This window comes from Mobula hypostoma, chromosome 6 (assembly GCF_963921235.1).
Source record: "Mobula hypostoma chromosome 6, sMobHyp1.1, whole genome shotgun sequence".
Taxonomy (NCBI): Eukaryota; Metazoa; Chordata; class Chondrichthyes; order Myliobatiformes; family Myliobatidae; genus Mobula; species Mobula hypostoma.
In genome coordinates this window covers 190,952,812-190,972,735 of record NC_086102.1, presented here as the reverse complement: position 1 = coordinate 190,972,735, position 19,924 = coordinate 190,952,812, and the positions used below count along the sequence as shown (strand labels likewise).

The 19,924-nt window shown below is 40.8% G+C and overlaps 1 protein-coding gene across 9 annotated transcripts in view; it reads left to right on the top strand.

The window, feature by feature from the left end:
* nckap5l (NCK-associated protein 5-like) overlaps positions 1 to 19,924 on the top strand; it is an 890,431-nt gene that overhangs the window by 250,422 nt on the left and 620,085 nt on the right. Inside the window, exon 1 of one of the 9 annotated variants that reach the window (XM_063052492.1) lies at positions 7,449 to 7,957. The exons of 7 other annotated variants lie outside the window; for them this stretch is intronic. Coding sequence is in view for 1 of the 2 variants with exons in the window: in XM_063052490.1 (XP_062908560.1) it covers positions 10,321 to 10,358 (38 nt within the window). In the remaining variant the exon portion in view is untranslated. Of the gene's footprint in view, positions 1 to 7,448; positions 7,958 to 10,287; positions 10,359 to 19,924 lie in introns of those variants that run through there. One more of the 9 variants, XM_063052490.1, reaches the window with a different exon arrangement.

Below are 19,924 nucleotides of genomic sequence, written 5' to 3'. Positions count from 1 at the left end.
CCATGACCTTTGGACTGTGGGAGGAAACCAGAGTGCTCAGAGGAAACCCACATGGTTACGGGGGGATGTACAAACTCCTTACAGGCAGCAAAGGGAATTAAACCCACATGGTTACGGGGGGATGTACAAACTCCTTACAGGCAGCAAAGGGAATTAAACCCACATGGTTACGGGGGGATGTACAAACTCCTTACAGGCAGCAAAGGGAAATAAACCCACATGGTTGGGGGGGATGTACAAACTCCTCACAGGCAGCAAAGAGAATTAAACCCACATGGTTACGGGGGGAATGTACAAACTCCTTACAGGCAGCAAAGGGAATTAAACCCACATGGTTACGGGGGGATGTACAAACTCCTTACAGGCAGCAAAGGGAATTAAACCCACATGGTTACGGGGGGATGTACAAACTCCTCACAGGCAGCAAAGAGAATTAAACCCACATGGTTATGGGGGGAATGTACAAACTCCTTACAGGCAGCAAAGGGAATTAAACCCACATGGTTACGGAGGGATGTACAAACTCCTTACAGGCAGCAAAGAGAATTAAACCCACATGGTTACGGGGGAATGTACAAACTCCTTACAGGCAGTGAAGGGAATTAAATCCACATGGTTACGGGGGGATGTACAAACTCCTTACAGGCAGCAAAGGGAATTAAACCCACATGGTTACGGGGGAATGTACAAACTCCTTACAGGCAGCAAAGGGAATTAAACCCACATGGTTACGGGGGAATGTACAAACTCCTTACAGGCAGCAAAGGGAATTAAACCCACATGGTTACGGGGGGAATGTACAAACTCCTTACAGGCAGCAAAGGGAATTAAACCCACATGGTTACGGGGGAATGTACAAACTCCTTACAGGCAGCAAACAGAATTAAACCCACATGGTTATGGGGGGGGGGGGGGATTTACGATCTCTTTACAGGCCGTAAAGGGAATTAAATCCACATGGTTACGGGGAATGTACAATCCCCTTACAGGCAGCAAAGGGAATTAAACCCACATGGTTACAGGGGGATATACAAACCCCGTACAGGCAGCAAAGGGAATTAAATGCTGATGGCTGATTGCTGGTACTGTAAGATGATGCACTAAACTTTGCACTAACAAGCCACTGACACAGCGGCAAAGCTACTGTCATGTGAGACCACTTTTTACAAAGAATCATTCATGCTGAGTTGTTTTTGAAGAAAAGCATCAGACCAAATAAAAACTAACTCAGTTACAACTCTTGAGATCTTTCTCCTTCCCAAAGAGTGTCGCAGAAATTGAACAGAGTGTACCCTTTACCAGGTTTGCCTCAATGAACAACTATTAAGGTCACATTACAACTAGGCAATTCTGCTGAATTAGATCATGCCAGCTATTGTGGAAGAGTGTTATTTGACTTAAGTAGGTATTGCTGGCAAGAAGGAAAGGGTAGGTCAACAAGTTGGGTAGTCTTGACTAAGAAACCACGTCACTGAGGTCAGACTTAGTGGAAAAATAAGGATAACAACAGAAAGGAAATCATTAGCGTACAGGCAACTCCAGTAGGAAATTACTCACAAATTTAAATGTCTGTTTGGGTTTAAAGTAAGAACCTGGATTATGTTTCCTGATTATTTTTAACACACGTAAGAATCTGGCAGGATTTCAGTTGGCCTTCTTGAACTCAAGAGCTGGCTGTCAGAAAAAGGCACTTCCAGGTAAAATTCAGGCTGAGGTGTGATTTTTGAGACTTAAGTATTTCATCCCAAGGTGAACTGAGAGACATCTGAAGTAACATTAAATTGGGACCTTAAATACAGGTTCTGCCTAAGATGCAAGTGAATATACTGTGTGTGACTGATTTGGACAGAATATAGATTAGGTCACAATTCTTCAGCAGCGGCCATAGTCGTTTTGAAAGTTAAATTTAAAAAGATATATTTAAAAGAAAATCATAAACATGGGAGAGTCTGCAGATGCTGGAAATGCAGAGCAACACACACAAAATGTTGGAGGAACTCTGCCGGTCAGGCAACATGGATGGAAGTCAATAAACAGTTGATGTTTCAGGCCACGACCCTTCTTCAGGAATAGGATGGAAGAAGGAAGATGTCAGAATAAAAAGTTGAGGAAGTGGAAGGAGGTTAGCTAGAAGATAATAGGTGAAGCCAGGTGGGTAGAAAAGGCAAACAGCTGGAGAGGAAGGAATCTGATAGGAGAGAGTGGACCATAGGAGAACGGGAAGGAGGAGGGGACCCAGGGGAAGGTGCTAGGCAGGTAAGAAGAGGCAAAAGGCCAGTGTGGGGAATAGAAGAAGAGAGGAGTGGGAGGGAATTTTTTTGTTACTTTTAAAAAATTTTTATCCTCCCTCGTTACTGCCCCTCCCATAGTGTGATTCTCCCTCGGTTCACCCTCCCTCAAGATAACCGTTCATCATAAGATCATAAGACAAAGGAGCAGAAGTCGGCCATTTGACCCATCAAGTCTGCTCCGCCATTCTATCATGAGCTGGTCCACTCTCCCATTTAGTCCCACTCCCCCACCTTCTCACCATAACCTTTGATGCCCTGACTACTCAGATACCTGTCAATCTCTGCCTTAAATACACCCAATGACTTGACCTCCACTGTTGCCCGTGGCAACAAATTCCACAGATTCACCACCCTCTGGCTGAAAAAATTCTGTTCTCTGTTCTGAATGGGTGCCCTTCAATCCTTAAGTCATGCCCTCTCATACTGTACTCCCCCACCATGGGAAACAACTTTGCCACATCCACTCTGTCCATGCCTTTCAACATTCTAAATGTTTCCATGAGGTCCCCCCTCATTCTTCTAAACTCTAAGGAGTACAGTCCAAGAGCGGACAAATGTTCCTCATATGTTAACCCTCTCATCAGTACCATTCCCTCCCACAGTGTTTGTGCAGAGTAAGCAAGAGCAGGCATGCTCCTCCCAATTCCAAGGTTCTTTTGAGTATTGTTACAAGATCAACCCCCCCCCGCCGCACCCATGTTCCTCTTCCCGCTTGCTGGAGACACTCGAGGACCAGCAGCATGGTACGTGTTGTCCATCATTCATCTATCGTGCATTTGTAGGTCACAGCAGATCACAGTAACTGCTTAATAACAAGCTGAAGACAGCCTTGTCCTGATCTTCTGAATAGAAACATAGAAACATAGAAAATAGGTGCAGGAGTAGGCCATTCGGCCCTTCGAGCCTGCACCGCCATTCAGTATGATCATGGCTGATCATCCAACTCAGAACCCTGCACCAGCCTTCCCTCCATACCCACTGATCCCCGTAGCCACAAGGGCCATATCTAACTCCCTCTTAAATATAGCCAATGAACTGGCCTCAACTGTTTCCTGTGGCAGAGAATTCCACAGATTCACCACCCTCTGTGTGAAGAAGTTTTTCCTAATCTCAGTCCTAAAAGGCTTCCCCTTTATCCTCAAACTGTGACCCCTCGTTCTGGACTTCCCCAACATCGGGAACAATCTTCCTGCATCTAGCCTGTCCAATCCCTTTAGGATTTTATACGTTTCAATCAGATCCCCCCTCAATCTTCTAAATTCTAACGAGTACAAGCCCAGTTCATCCAGTCTTTCTTCATATGAAAGTCCTGCCATCCCAGGAATCAATCTGGTGAACCTTCTTTGTAATCCCTCTATGTCTTTCCTCAGATTAGGGGACCAAAACTGCACACAATACTCCAGGTGTGGTCTCACCAAGGCCTTGTACAACTGCAGTAGTACCTCCCTGCTCCTGTACTCGAATCCTCTCGCTATAAATGCCAGCATACCATTCGCCTTTTTCACCGCCTGCTGTACCTGCATGCCCACTTTCAATGACTGGTGTATAATGACACCCAGGTCTCGTTGCACCTCCCCTTTTCCTAATCGGCCACCATTCAGATAATAATCTGTTTTCCTATTTTTGCCACCAAAGTGGATAACTTCACATTTATCCACATTAAATTGCACCTGCCATGAATTTGCCCACTCACCCAACCTATCCAAGTCACCCTGCATCCTCTTAGCATCCTCCTCACAGCTAACACTGCCGCCCAGCTTCGTGTCATCCGCAAACTTGGAGATGCTGCATTTAATTCCCTCATCCAAGTCATTAATATATATTGTAAACAACTGGGGTCCCAGCACTGAGCCTTGCGGTACCCCACTAGTCACCGCCTGCCATTCTGAAAAGGTCCTGTTTATTCCCACTCTTTGCTTCCTGTCTGCTAACCAATTCTCTATCCACATCAATACCTTACCCCCAATACCGTGTGCTTTAAGTTTGCACACTAATCTCCTGTGTGGGACCTTGTCAAAAGCCTTTTGAAAATCCAAATATACCACATCCACTGGTTCTCCCCTATCCACTCTACTAGTTACATCCTCAAAAAATTCTATGAGATTCGTCAGACATGATTTTCCTTTCACAAATCCATGCTGACTTTGTCCGATGATTTCACCACATTTCAAATGTGCTGTTATCACATCTTTGGTAACTGACTCCAGCAGTTTCCCCACCACTGACGTTAGGCTAACTGGTCTATAATTCCCCGGTTTCTCTCTCCCTCCTTTTTTAAAAAGTGGGGTTACATTAGCCACCCTCCAATCCTCAGGAACTAGTCCAGAATCTAACGAGTTTTGAAAAATTATCACTAATGCGTACACTATTTCTTGGGCTACTTCCTTAAGCACTCTGGGATGCAGACCATCTGGCCCTGGGGATTCATCTGCCTTTAATCCCTTCAATTTACCCAACACCACTTCCCTACTAACATGTATTTCGCTCAGTTCCTCCATCTCACTGGACCCTCTGTCCCCTACTAATCCTGGAAGATTATTTATGTCCTCCTTAGTGAAGACAGAACCAAAGTAATTATTCAATTGGTCTGCCATGTCCTTGCTCCCCATAATCAATTCACCTGTTTCTGTCTGTAGGGGACCTACATTTGTCTTTACCAGTCTTTTCCTTTTTACATATCTATAAAAGCTTTTACAGTCAGTTTTTATGTTCCCTGCCAGTTTTCTCTCATAATCTTTTTTCCCCCTTCCTAATTAAGCCCTTTGTCCTCCTCTGCTGAACTCTGAATTTCTCCCAGTCCTCAGGTGAGCTTCTTCTTTGGAATTGATACTATCCCTAATTTCTCTTGTCAGCCACGGGTGCACTACCTTCCTTGATTTATTCTTTTGCCAAACTGGGATGAACAATTGTTGTAGTTCATCCATGCAATCCTTAAATGCTTGCCATTGCATATCCACCGTCAATCCTTTAAGTGTCATTTGCCAGTCTATCTTAGCTAATTCACTTCTCATACCTTCAAAGTTACCCCTCTTTAAGTTCAGAACCTTTGTTTCTGAATTAACTATGTCACTCTCCATCTTAATGAAGAATTCCACCATATTATGGTCACTCTTACCCAAGGGGCCTCTCACAACAAGATTGCTAATTAACCCTTCCTCATTGCTCAAAACCCAGTCTAGAATAGCCTGCTCTCTAGTTGGTTCCTCGACATGTTGGTTCAAAAAACCATCCCGCATACATTCCAAGAAATCCTCTTCCTCAGCACCTTTACCAATTTGGTTCACCCAATCTACATGTAGATTGAAGTCACCCATTATAACTGCTGTTCCTTTATTGCACACATTTCTAATTTCCTCTTTAATACCATCTCCGACCTCACTACTACTGTTAGGTGGCCTGTACACAACTCCCACCAGCGTTTTCTGCCCCTTAGTGTTATGCAGCTCTACCCATATCGATTCCACATCTTCCCGGCTTATGTCCTTCCTTTCTATTGCGTTAATCTCATCTTTAACCAGCAACACCACCCCACCTCCTTTTCTTTCATGTCTATCCCTCCTGAATGTTGAATATCCCTGAACGTTGAGCTCCCATCCTTGGTCACCCTGGAGCCATGTCTCTGTGATCCCAACTATGTCATAATCATTAATAACAATCTGCACTTTCAATTCATCCACCTTGTTACGAATGCTCCTTGCACTGACACACAAAGCCTTCAGGCGCTCTTTTACAACTCCCTTAGCCCTTATACAATTATGTTGAAAAGTGGCCCTTTTTGATGCTTGCCCTGGATTTGTCGGCCTGCCACTTTTACTTTTCTCCTTACTACTTTTTGCTTCTACCCTCACTTTACACCCCTCTGTCTCTGCACTGGTTCCCAACCCCCTGTTGTGAACTAACCTCCTCTCGCCTAGCCTCTTTAATTTGATTCCCACCCCCCAACCATTCTAGTTTCAAGTCACCTCAGTAGCCCTCGCTAATCTCCCTGCCAGGATATTGGTCCCCCTAGGATTCACGTGTAACCCGTCCTTTTTGTACAGGTCACGCCTGCGCCAAAAGAGGTCCCAATGATCCAAAAACTTGAATCCCTGCCTCCTGCTCCAATCCCTCAGCCACGCATTTATCCTCCACCTCATCGCATTCCTACTCTCACTGTCGCGTGGCACAGGCAGTAATCCTGAGATTACTACCTTTGCAGTCCTTTTTCTCAACTCGCTTCCTAGCTCCCTATATTCTCCTTTCAGGACCTCTTCCCTTTTCCTACCTATGTCATTGGTACCTATATGTACCACGACCTCTGGCTCCTCACCCTCCCATTTCAGGCTCCCATTTCTGACGCTGAAGCCACTTTCAATATGTCAAATCTGAGTTTGAGTTCAGCAGGTAAGCTCTGAGGATTTGTAGCATGTGACAAACCAAAGTCCTGATGTGATTAAATAACAATAGGAATAGTTAATGAACATACTAATTATGAGTTAATAATAACCTGTCAAACTGTGGAATCTTGTATTGTTAGTAAAACAATTAGTGCATTAATATAAATTCTATGATTTTCTTTACTGTTCATAAATAACTTCATTTACTGTCCTCAATTTGAAAGTAAATAATTACTGCTGGTAGTTTACCAAAATCTTGATTTGCTTATAAATCCTTTGCATCCTATTTTTGTGCATTTACTTTTGATTTTCAATGATTGGTTGCTGCTGGAGTCATGTTTTTCAATAGTTTATTATGCAATTTATACACTAACTAAACACTAACTAATCACAGGCTAAGCAGCTAAGGCACTAGAATGAAGCATTCAGCTCATTTTTGCACAGATCAGAGTTCAATTAAGAAAGAAGGAAACAACTTGTGACACTGTGTGGGATTGTGAAAAGCAATAATGACTATTTCTATCGATTATTGCCCAGCGTAGAATTTGTTCTCTGCTGCAACCTTTCACAAAGTGATTGCTGATCACCTGATACGGCGTTTTTATTCACAAATTACCCTAGAGATACAAATTTAGCTGCATCGTGCTTCATGCTACAAATTGCTAATCTGATTAAGGTAATTGTTCATTTAGTTCATTAGCAGCAAATGCTTGGCGATGGGGGATTGGTGTTGCCTTTAACCTGGATGGTTTTTGATTCCACTTCCCAAAGTGCCTTTCCATTCACAATAACCTGGTTTTCAGCAGACAAAAGAAACATACCCTTCCCCCTGCAACAACTTCCCTAACCCCTGCTGCAGGCACAGATTTGTCAGAGCCATTCAGTTGAGACTGATTATGATGGCAGCAGATGGCTTCACTCGACAGCAGATTCCCGGTAGTTTCTTAGGGACGAGAATTAATAGGCCCCGTTGTAGGATCGCACACACAGCATCAGCACTGCGCTCCTGATCGGCTGTAAGCTTCCCTCCCCGAGGAAACTGCCACCTTCAAAGGCGGCAGCCGTCCCGTCCCTAAACACATGTTAAGTACCCCTCTCCCTGAGAAACCAGCGAAGCACAACAAAGCAAAGAGCGAGACTGTTTCCACTGCAGTGGCTGGGTTTGGCCGCAAACTGGCGAGAAAGTTTATCAACTCTGGACCTTTAGAAGCTGCTGTGGCGTTGCTTTGAGGATTGCTGTGATTCTGCTGAGGAGGGCCTCTGCTGTAAGGATGTTCTCTCATAGTCTGGGTAAGAAGAAATATATTCTGATGTTGAATGTATTGTCTGTACTTATAATCAGTATTTATGTGGGCTTTTTCATGAAATCTAAAAGTGGTTTTGTTACGGAAATGTCTGCATAATTTCCACTTGTGTTGATTTTGAATCTGCTTGGAAATGCAGCTTCCAGAATCTAAACATTGTTTTGAACACACCAATCAACTATTTTCATTTAACGTAAAATCGGCTTGATCTTTAATGGAAGCAAACTGTTGTCATTATAGTCAAAAAAAAAATGTCTGTGAGGCAGTCAACAGGGACAGCAAAAGCCTCATTATACGGCGAGGAAACACAAGTGTGTGCCCTGTTGCTATTAGCAACTGCCTGTGCTGAGTCGCCATCCAGCTGTAAGCTGCTTAATTCTGAATGATGGAAGAGAAATATGATCATTTTGGAGGCTGAAAGCAGATACTGAAGCCTTATTTTGAAGTCCGATTAAGGTTTTGTCTTGTGGGTTAATCCCTGTAACATGTCACATGATCTGGTCATCCTAAATGATTTCTCCAGGAAAGAATGGCGCTGTTTAATTCCAGTCCTCCGGAAATGTATGCTGCTACTGATAAACACGGCTATCCTTCCAAGTCTTGATAACTGCAACGATTTGCCTCTCTGGGACTCTTCACAGGCACGCAGAGAGAACTATTTATTTCTACAATGTTGAAATTCCTTTCTGAAGACCAGGCATGTGCATGTATGTACCATTCGAATGGAGCATGTGTGTAGTACTTTGCTAGGAGCCTCTCTTGGGACTTTTCCACTGGTGAATACCATAAGGCACCGTGGGAACTATTTTAGTCATAGAGCCTTCGCCTGTTTGCACAAGTATTACATTGTCTCCAGAGAAATCTCTATTTGTTGGCCTTGTACTCTACCTCAAGTTTCAGTTGATAAATATGGAAGGATTGAATGTTGGAATATTGTGTATTATTTGGAAATGTCAGGGATGCTGGGAATTAAATATTTAATACTCGCAAACAAATTCCAAAAACTGTTGGAAGGAATCCAATGGAGTGTGGTTATTTTGAATAATTAAAAATATGGTAACTAGATGAATACAAAAGACAAGAAAATGTCATCACTAAACTGTTTTGGTTCTCTACACCTAGATGGACAGGGTTAAATTAAGACAGTAAGATTTTAGAGCAGCATTGGGCCATTCGGCCCATCGAGTCTGCTCGTCATTTCATGTGGCTGATCCATTTCTCCCTCAGCCCCAGTCTCCTGCTTTCTCCCCACATTCTTTCATGTTACAATATTTGCTGGTGGAAAGGTCCTTTCTTTTTATTAATTATTATTGAAAATCAACAACAGAGAAAAATACAACAAAATAATCAAGGCAATATATCCATATGTAGAATAAAAGTTAAACTATCAACCAGGCTGAACAGTATATCAATAATAATCAAAAAACAAAGTGTTAAAGCTTTTTTTTAAAATGGAAAAAAGAAAGAAAAAAGAACCTCTACTAACTAAAACAGAAAAAAACCCTAATAACTAACTAAAAAAACAGGGGGAAAAACCATTTGGAGCATAAACCCAGAGCTTTACGCCATACAAGTTTACATTTTTTAAAAAAAGACATCAAACCGCCAACTAAATCCATATACCCAAGCATCAGAAAAGGACCATCTTTATTAACTCAAGTCACATACCTACCTTGATGCTTCCTCAGGAATTTTGCACTAGAAAGTCAATGATTCTACTTTTCTGTAAAATTTTTAGAAGTAACAAAACAATTCTAGAACTAAATGTTTAGTCAGAATCAAAACATTTTCACTACTTTGGTACACATGCAGGCAGAATCTTTTCAATTACAAATTGCAAAGTTGAACATTAACATTATTGACTCAAAGACATCTAATTGATTTGAAGTATTTTACTATGTCATGTTGAAAGAATTCAATTGTATACAATTTCTGATCATATCTATAGAATTATTTTATACCAGTACGGTGGTTTCTTTTTGTCCTTGAATACTTCGAAATAGCAGTTGTGTTGAAAATTGTCCTTGTGCAACTTAGAAATGTTTGCAAATTTATTACTGGATTGTGATGTTTGGAAATATTAGATAATTTGAAAGTATACAGCCGCCATACAGAAAATAAATCATATGAAATGTTTGAGTCATATGGCATTTTATTTTCTAAATTAATACAGTAGTCAGTAGAACATAGCATGTGAGTAGTTTTCTTTTTTTAATATGCTGTACTTGGACCTGTGCCAGTTGGCCCAAGAAGAAAGTTTCCATAAGTTGCTACTGCATTTAAAAGAAGAAAAATGCTTCTCTAGCGATTTTTCTGTTTACCCACACATTGCAAGTTGTGGCATACCAAATGGTTGGATTTCATCATTATCATTCTGCAGTTATGAGGTACATGAACAAAACTTGTCATTTTGTTTAAATGATTTCACTTCATTCATAATGTGTTTAAACATGAATCTATGTGCAAAGTAGTATTATGATTTTAAGTTTAAAATATAGGTAAATGTTAACTTTGTGGTTCTATTGATCTTCAAATGTTGCACTGGCTTTGTTGACTGAATTTGATAAAGTGTGTTAACTAATAAAGGGTAAGATAAGTTGATTGGCATATTCAGAGAGATACATTCTTGGGTATCCTGTGAGGCAGGCATTTACATTAGTTGTTGAGTAATTTAACTTTGACTGTTGCTAATAGTAGTAAAAATGTAAATTCTCTTGAGATTTATTTTAACCATGCTAATCTGTCAGTTGACTTTACAGAAATTATTAATGCTGAAATTCATAGCTGAGGCAACTACTCAGCCATTCTAATGCTTTCAGCATCCTGATGCACATATCCCCGTTGCTTCTATAAGAGAGGGTTACTGTATATTTGCAGACTTAGTGGTGCCGGTGATGAGTTACTGCTGATGAAAAGATCAATAAATAGTTTAGCAAAAGAAGCAATGTAATAGGTATTATTTTTTTCTGGAATAATCCATATTTTTGGTCAGCAACCAACACCGCAATTCTGTGGACATAATAAATAATCTGTAATAAGGTGTTGGTGGATACTTAAATATTCCTGCTATGTTATATACATTTCTGGACATGTTAATTACTATGGAAATTTTCATTAATACTGGATCGTTGAGAGTGCTCCAATGTGTAATGGAAGTTTATTCATTAGGCAATCAATCACCAGATAATATGACTAACTGGCATGACAGTAATGTATAACCCAATAAATATTATACAGGAATTGTTTCACAAAACCTGGCAGTTCAGTATACTCTTTCAGATTTAAATTTCCAGTTTGTCCTTATTCAAATCCAGAATTATAACTTAATTAAGGAACTGTTGTTAAATTCAACATTATTGCATTGTTAATTCCATATTTAAGAAATGGGCATGATTGGAAGTATGTTGGGGTGGTACTCTGCCAATGTAATGATTAATATCTGTAACTTTATTGGTTAAGTGATGATTACTTGGCAGGATAGGTGCACTTATAACATTTCCTTCAGATAGTCACAGGGTTTATTGTTTAATGTTCAACATATTTTGGTGTAATATATTATTTATGAGAAGCACTTGCCTGTTCCTGACATGTTCAGTTTGTCTAGTTTGAAAACTGGCACTTTCATGCAAAATTGTAGTTCATAAAATGTACAAAGTATTTTTTTTAAGTTTGGCAAGTTGCAGAGTCAAATATCCCATATCCATGTTGATGACACTCATGGACATTAGAGTTTGAGGTTTAAGCTACACTGAAACTTTTGTTTTGCCTTGTAAAATTATATTAGTATTTAATAAGTCTTTGTAGTATTTTCCATACAATGAACTTTTGAAACAGTTTTGTTTGCATCCACTCTGATAATTGGTCTTTTTTTTGCTCTATTTAAGCCCAAGGAAGTACAGCGGAATGACTGTACACTATATTTCCCAATGGTGTCACATGTCCAAGTATTTGGCAAACAAGAATATTTTTCCAATTGTTCAGTTGCTTTAAAATCACTGAAAGATTCATTTAACTTTGTTGCAGCGAATAAAGTTCTCTCTTCTATTCTTAAAAACACACCAAATTTAAAAGAACCCTTTATTGGTATTTGTGTTGGATGACTTTCCTTTGCAATTCCAAGCAAATATTGCACGTTGTGCCATTGCTTTCCAATCCCAATACCTTGTTTCTGGATATGGTTTTTCTGTAATTGCATCTGAAACTATTGACTTTTTTTTCCCAAAGTTCCAAATTTCTAATTGTATATTGGGGGTAGGCTGAGAGTTAAACCCCAATGCAGATAGCTACTGTTGAAACATATTTGAAATCGGTTAAATGTAATGATAACATTTCTTTCATTTTTCACTGGTAATACGTTTTATTTGGAAGGGAAAACACTTAGACTTTTGAATCTTCTATGTTTACTGACTCGTAGACAAATGCCCATTTCAGTGTTGGAGAACAAGAAATACGTATACAACAGTTTAAATATCTTAATGAAATTTCCTTTGCGTAGACGAGAATTAGAGTTGATTTAAATGTGCTACACAAAATGTAAGACTGTTTTTCATGTTCTGTTCAGTATTGTTTTTCCATTTTTTTTATTCACCAATGGTGTGATTTAGGTCATTCAATATTAGGTTTCTAAGTTTTTAAAAAAGACTGAAACATTTTTGTTATTATTAACGGTGACACTAATCAATGCCTATAGCCTGACCACTGTTTGATTCGGTGCTAAAAGCAGTCCTGCTGTTAAAGCTCCTTTTAGAGTCTCTGTGGACTTGTGTCTCCCTGGACGTGTATCCATTTTCAACAACAATTCTTTCCCCCTCCTCTTCTAAAGATCTATAGAGATGCAGTGGGCCTGAGCTTGATGTCTTCAGTTAATCATCTAATTTGTCAAAATATCCAATCAGCTTGCTTCTGTTGCTGTGGTCAATAGCAGGCCTGACTTTATCATTACAATGAAGGGGTAAACGATTATGCCATCAGATGGTAATTGATTTTTAATGCTTCCTGGGTTTATGAATATGGGTTCATACTACTGTGACAGAGGAACTATTCACGCACAACTGCACCTCCTGACTAATATTGGAATTTTGCATTTAATCTGGATATTTTTGGTGTTGTAAAAGTGTCTTCCACAAAGCTGTGGCATATGTAGATTTTTTTTAAAACCAACAGACATGCAAAAGCAAGTTCCTATCTTAGTGGGAAGGCAGGGTGATCTTTCAGTTTTTGACACATCTGCAATGCGTGAGAAAGTATACAACATGCCAGGGTGTCAATCATTGTTATTTTTTCTTGTTCCATCTAGTGTACTCATGCATGGTGAAATAATATACATTGTAAATGGTACATGCTGAAAATGTTCAATCATTACAAAATCTGCAAGTACATTTCTTGTTTTTCCTTCTGCTTGCACACTCCATGAAGATCCAGCCCACGAATATAATTGAATAAACAGTTCTGGATGTATGTATTCCAAAATAAAAATTAAGTTTTGAATGTTTTCACTTTCAAAGCGGGTAATAATGCTCTATTTAATTTATCAATGATGAGGGATTTTGAACAGTAGCTGCTCTTGTATATTTTCCTCAAATCTTTCCAAATCTGCTTCCTCTTAAAGTAAGGTGATAGTCATTATTGCCATATTAGAACTGAGAAATAATTCACTGCAACAAGTCTGCAAATGTTTTTATTTTCCAGTTGTGTTAACAGAATGTAGTATATATTTAGAAGGACTTGTTCTGATTTATTAATACTTCTTGAGAACAATAAGCATCGCTGATCTTTTAAGTACATGTATCTGACTCTCCACTACCATTCAGCACAATGTAGAAGCGAGGGCCAGATTTCCCTTCCACTCTGCAGGCTGTAAAATCTGACCTTCATTGTGTTGTCAATCTACACCCAAATTGAATTGTTGCCGTAGTGAAAAGGCCATTTAATATAATGTAGTTTCCCTTCTGGTGCCTTTAGTCTGCCTGGTCAGTGCCCTGCATTTTCAGTCTGCAAATGGCCTCACTTAAAACAATTGAGAAAAATCAGTTACAGATGCAATATCTGAAGACAATGTTACATCTGCTCTTGCAGAAATGTATAGGAAAAGAGACTTTACATTGTCATGCTAATTGATAGTTGATCTAATAATTATGTTTATCATCAGAATGTGGATACAATTTGTGCTAGTCACCACATTCATGACATCAATTGTATGACTAAGGTCACTTTTTTAAGATAACAGCTTGTTGCTAAACAGTTGCTTTATTAACGTGGCATTAGTACCTTTGAGTTTTATGTTGAATAGATCATAGAAACCTGATTAATGTGAATGTTTCCAAATCAGCAGGGAAAATTCCAGTTTTGCCAGGGCTGGTAACTTGGCAGATTTATAAGCAGCCTCTTGTGAGACTTACAACTGCCCTTCAGTACAGGGAAAGTTCGTCTCTACTGAGCTGAAACTTAGTATGTTGGCAAAGGAGATTTGGCAAATAACTCTAATTGCTACGCTTTGTAGTTCTGTGAAAAATGTACCACACTGTTGTTCTTCTAGTGTTTATTTCATCAGTGATCAAATTAGTATTTTTCATTAAAGATACGATACCTTTCTGTCAATGAGCAAACTGGCCTTTGATAATAAAAAATGGATGGGTTGGAAAATCTGCAGGGCATTTTCAAATCTCCCAGCAGGAAAGTAACAAAAACCCTCTGTTAAAACAAGGCTGCACCAGATCCATGTTATTCCCAGAACTTTGCTGTGTTCTCTATTTAAGATATATGCCACATGGGAGTCAAAACCAAAACAAGGAAATTCTTTGGTAATTCCTCCCGTCTTTAGCTATAATTATTGTTAAGAATTTTCTTGAACCTGTCTCTAATGATCTTTTGTAAACTTTTGCAACTTCAAATTTAGGAAACTATCTTTTTTGCTAACATGCCACCTGAAATTAAATCAGGAAATTTTGGTAGAAACTCAAAAAAAAAAGTGAAAAATTTGAGAGTGCCATATAAAACCAAATAGAATTCAGATTATTCAGCCACTTGACCCACTCATAACTGTTGGAATTACAGAACATGTGTTGAAAGCACTAACAGATGTCCTAGGGTCGGCCTGGCCACCCCCTCAACTCTACCCACCTTTTAATGCACCGCAGTCTAGATGCATGGGCCATCCACCACCGGATGTAACACATTGACACCAAAAGCTGGATAGCTCCCACTCTGATCAGCGCACCAACTTCACCAAGAGTAACTTTGTATCATCTCAATTTTGCTGTTCATACTGCCAAGGATCTCATTTTTTTCTCCCAGCCTCCTTTACCCTCAATTCTAACAATGTGCAAGGACCTGTTCACAAATTAATCATTTAAAACAGGAGACAGTGATATTCAGGTACTTGTGCTGCTGCCACACTAGGTGTTCTTGCCAATCGAAACTTCCATCACAGACACTCCAGTTCTAGGTCCAAATTGTTGCCAAGATCCTGTATCATTGGAGATGATAACAAAAGTGATTCTGGGTTTGAAAGGTTGTCATATGAGGAGCGTTTGGCTCCTGGCCTGTACTCTCTGGAATTCAGAAGAATGACAGGAGATCTAATTGAAACCTATCAAATGTTGAAAGGCCTTGATGGACTGGATGTGGAGGGAATGTTTCCTAAGGTAGGGGAGTCTAAGACCAGAGGCCACAGCCTCTGAATAGAGGGAACGTCCATTTAGGACAAAAATGAGGCGTAATTTCTTTAGTTAAAGTTGGTGAATAAGTTGTTGCTGCAGAGACCAAGTCATTGGTTATATTTAAGGTAGAGGTTATTGATTAGTTGGGGCATGAAGGAATATGGGGGAAAAAGCAGGAGATTGGGGCTGAGAGGGAAAATAGATCAGCCATGATGAAATGGCAGAACAGACTCGATGGCCCAAAGGCCTAATTCTGCTCCTATATCTTATGGTCTAAATGTACATCACTTTGTATATACTGTGCCTGTGTTTTTAGTTCAGGTGAAAAATCACAGACTGGAAAGATTGGATATTTAAAAACAAGAAAAAATCTGCAGATGCTGGAAATCCAAGCAGCACACATAAAATGCTGGGGGAACTCAACAGGCCAGGCAGCATCTGGAAAAGAGCACAGTCAACGTTTTGGGTTGGGGCCTTTCTGCTGGACTGGAGAAAAGATGAGTAGATTTAAAAGGGTTGGGGTGGAGCCGAGAGAGAAACGAAAGGTGATGGATGAAACGGGGGGGGGGGAGGGGAGGGATGAAGTAAAGAGCTGGGAAGTCAATTGGTGAAAGAGATACAGGCCTGGAGAAGGAGGAATCTGCTAGGAGAGGACAGAAGGCCATAGAAGAAAGAAAAGGAGGAAGAGCACCAGAGAGAGGCAATGGGCAGGCAAGGAGTTAATGTGAGAGAGTGAGGGGGGTTGGGAACATTGATTTTGATGCCATTAGGTTGGCGGCTACTCAGACGGAATGTAGGGTGTTGTTTTTCCAACCTGTTGTTCCTTCATTGTGACAGTAGAGGAGGCCATAGATTGACATATCTGAATGGAAAGTGGAATTAAAATGGGCGGCCATTGGCTGCTTCTGGTGGTTGGAGTCTAGGTACTCAGCGAAGTGGTCTCCCGATCTATGTCCGATATACAGGAGGCCACACGGAGCACCAGATACAGTATAAGACCCAAAGGACCTGCAGGTAAGGTATCACCTCACCTGGAAGGACTGTTTGGGGCCCTAAAAGGTAGTGAGGGAGGAAGTGGAGGGACAGGTGTAGCACCTGTTCCGCTTAAAAGGATAAATACTTGGGGGGGGGGGAACATCAGTGGGGAATGATGATTGGACAAGATTGAGTAGTAATATTTCTAAAGGTGCTGTATGACCTGAGCTTTCTGTTTTCAAAGTTTCTGAGTTGGATGATCAGCCATGATCATACTGAATGGCGGTGCAGGCTAGAATGGCTGAATGGCCTACTCCTGCACCTATTTTCTATGTTTCTATGTTTCTAAAGCCTTTATTCCAGGTACCAACTGTGCTGTTTGCTTTAGATTGTCTCAGTATTGTTTAATAATGTAAAGTTTGAAACTTGACACAGTACCCCAATGGTTTTCTCACTAAACTGTTTCTGTACATTAATTTATGATGGTTTCTGCGCTTACCATATAAAACATGGCATTTCATCATTATTTGCATTTTATTTAACTGAGTTGCCACCTTTGATATCCAGAAATATGCAAACACAGCTTGTATTCAGGCATCGACCTTGTTGGAGTCAGTGCCAATGGATGGTGATGATTTAGGCCAATTATCTTTGCTCTCGTGGGCACTGGTATGATGGTGGCTGTCTTGAAGCCTGCAGGGGCAATGGACTGTTTCAGAGATATTAAAGATGTCCATTAAAACCTCTGTTAGTTGGGCCGCGTAGCCCCTCAGCACTGAGGTTGAGGGCTTCAAGTTCCTGGGAGTAAACACATAGCCTGCCTTGGTCGAGCCATGTAGGTGCCATGGCCAAGAAAGCACACCATCTCTTCTGTTTCTTCAGTAGGCTAAAGAAATTTGGCATGTCCCTGTTGACCCTTATCAATGCAGCTGGATGCATAACAGCTTGGTATGGCAACTGCTTTGTCCATGGCTGTAAGAAGCTGCAGAGAGTTGTGGACGCAGCACAGGAACCACCTCCCCTCTGTGGACTCTTATCTATACTTCTCGCTGCTTCAGTAAAGCAGCCAGCATAATCAAAGGCATCTCTCAGCCCAGACTTTCTCTCTCCTTCCCTCTTCCTTTGGGGAGCAGATACAAAAATCTGAAAGTGTGTACAACCAGGCTAAAGGACAGCTTTCACCCAGCTGTTATAAGACTAGTAAATGGTTCCCTAGTCCAATAAGGTGGACTCTTGGCCTCACAATCTACCTTGCTATGATCTTAACTTTATTGTTTACTTGCATTGCGCTTTCTCTGTAGCTGTTACACTTTATTATTGTTTGACCTTTTTCTACCTCAATGGAATCTGTAATGATTTGATCTGTATGAAGTGTATGCAAGACGAGCTTTTCACTGATCTCAGAACATGTGACAATAATAAACCAATTCCAATCCTTCGCCAGCCAGAAAATTACACACTGGGACTTACCAACCAATCTACAGGTCAGCAAATAATAATCTGGCAATGCTGGACAGTATTGAGGGGTGGCTGAAGGTTCACCCTGTCTTTCTAGGAGATCCAAATGGCTGTGTTTCAGCTGTAGGCTTCAGGTGAAGCATGTGCTGAGATGTGGGGGATGAGTAGGACTGCAATCAAGTTGATTGTCATGGCCATACATACCCAGGGTATAAATGCCATTTTAAATTAGACGCTTTGCAGCAACTTTTCAAGTTCCCATCACCTGCCATGGCTATAAAAATCATTTTGCTTTGTATTATGTACTCTCTTGCTCTAATATTGCTGCAATGAGATAATGTCACTGATCATCTTTCTGTGAATAAGATCTGTATGTAATCCTTTCAATTAGAGAATAAAAAAGACTTTACTACTTGGGGATCTTCATGAATTTGCAGACAAGGAAAAAATGGTAGGAAAAGTGAACCGTGGCTGACGAAACACGTGAGGCAACTCATCAAGAGGAAGAAGGAAGCATATGTTAGATATGGGAAGCAGGAGGGGCTCATGAGAAATGTAGGGTAGCCAGGAAGGAGTTTAAGAAAGGACTTAGAGTTTGAAGGGGGCATGAAAAGGCCTTGGCATGTAGGATTAAAGAGAACCCCAAGGCGTTCTATGCGTATGTGAAGAACAGAAGGATGACAAGAATGAAGGTGGGGCCGCTAAAGGATAAAGAAGGCAACGTGCCTGGAGGCGGAGGAGGTTGGGGAGGTCCAAAATGAATACTTTTGCTTCAGTATTCACAAGTGAAAAGGACCTTGATCAGGGTGAGCTCGAAATAGAACGGGCCTGTGTGCTAGACAATGTGGAGATTAAGAAAGAAGTGTTGGATCTTATTAAAAACATCAAGATTGATAAGTCCCGAGGGCCAGATGTGATATCCCCCAGGTTGCTGTGGGAAGCGAGAGAAGAGATCGCTGGAGCAGCAGTTATGATCTTTGAATCCTCTTTGGCTGCAGGGGAGGTGCTGGAGGATTGGACAATGGTAAATGTAGTTCTCTTGTTTATAACAGGTAATAGGGAGAATCCTGGAAACTATAGACTGGTGAGTCTTACGTCGGTGGTCTGCAAACTGTTGGAAAGGATTCTTAATGATAGGATCTATGAGCATTTGGAGAAGTACGGTCTACTCAAGGATAGTCAACATGGCTTTGTGAAGGAAAGGTCGTGCCTCACGAGCCTAATTGAGTTTTTTGAAGAGGTAACAAAAGAAATTGATGAGGGTAGTGCGGTAGATGTGGTCTACATGGATTTTAGCAAGGCATTTGACAAGGTCCCCCACGAGAGACTCATCCAGAAAGTCTTGGATAAAAAATTGGCCTACAGGAAGAAAGCAGAGGGTAGTAGTGGAAGGAAAGTAATCTGCCTGGAGGTTGGTGACTGGTGGACTGCCGCAAGGATCTGTCTTGGGACCCCTGCTCTTTGTGATTTTTATAAATGACCTGGATGAAGATGGGTGAGTAAGTTTGCAGATGACACAAAGATTGGAGGAGTTGTGGATGGAGCTGTAAGTTGTCGAAGGTTACAAGAGGATATAGACAGGATGCAAAGTTGGGCAGAAAAGTGGCAGATGGAGTTCAGTCCGGCTAAGTGTGAGGTGATGCATTTTGGAAGGACAAACCAGAAGGCTGAGTACAGGGTTAACGGTCGGTTACTTAAGAGTGTAGATAAACAGAGGAACTTTGGGTTTCAAATCCATACATCCCTCAAGGTCGTTGCATAGGTTGATAGGATACTTAAGAAGGCCTGTGGGATGCTAGGCTTCATTAATAGGGGGATTGAGTTCAAGAGTAGAGAGGTCATGTTGCAACTCTACAAATCTC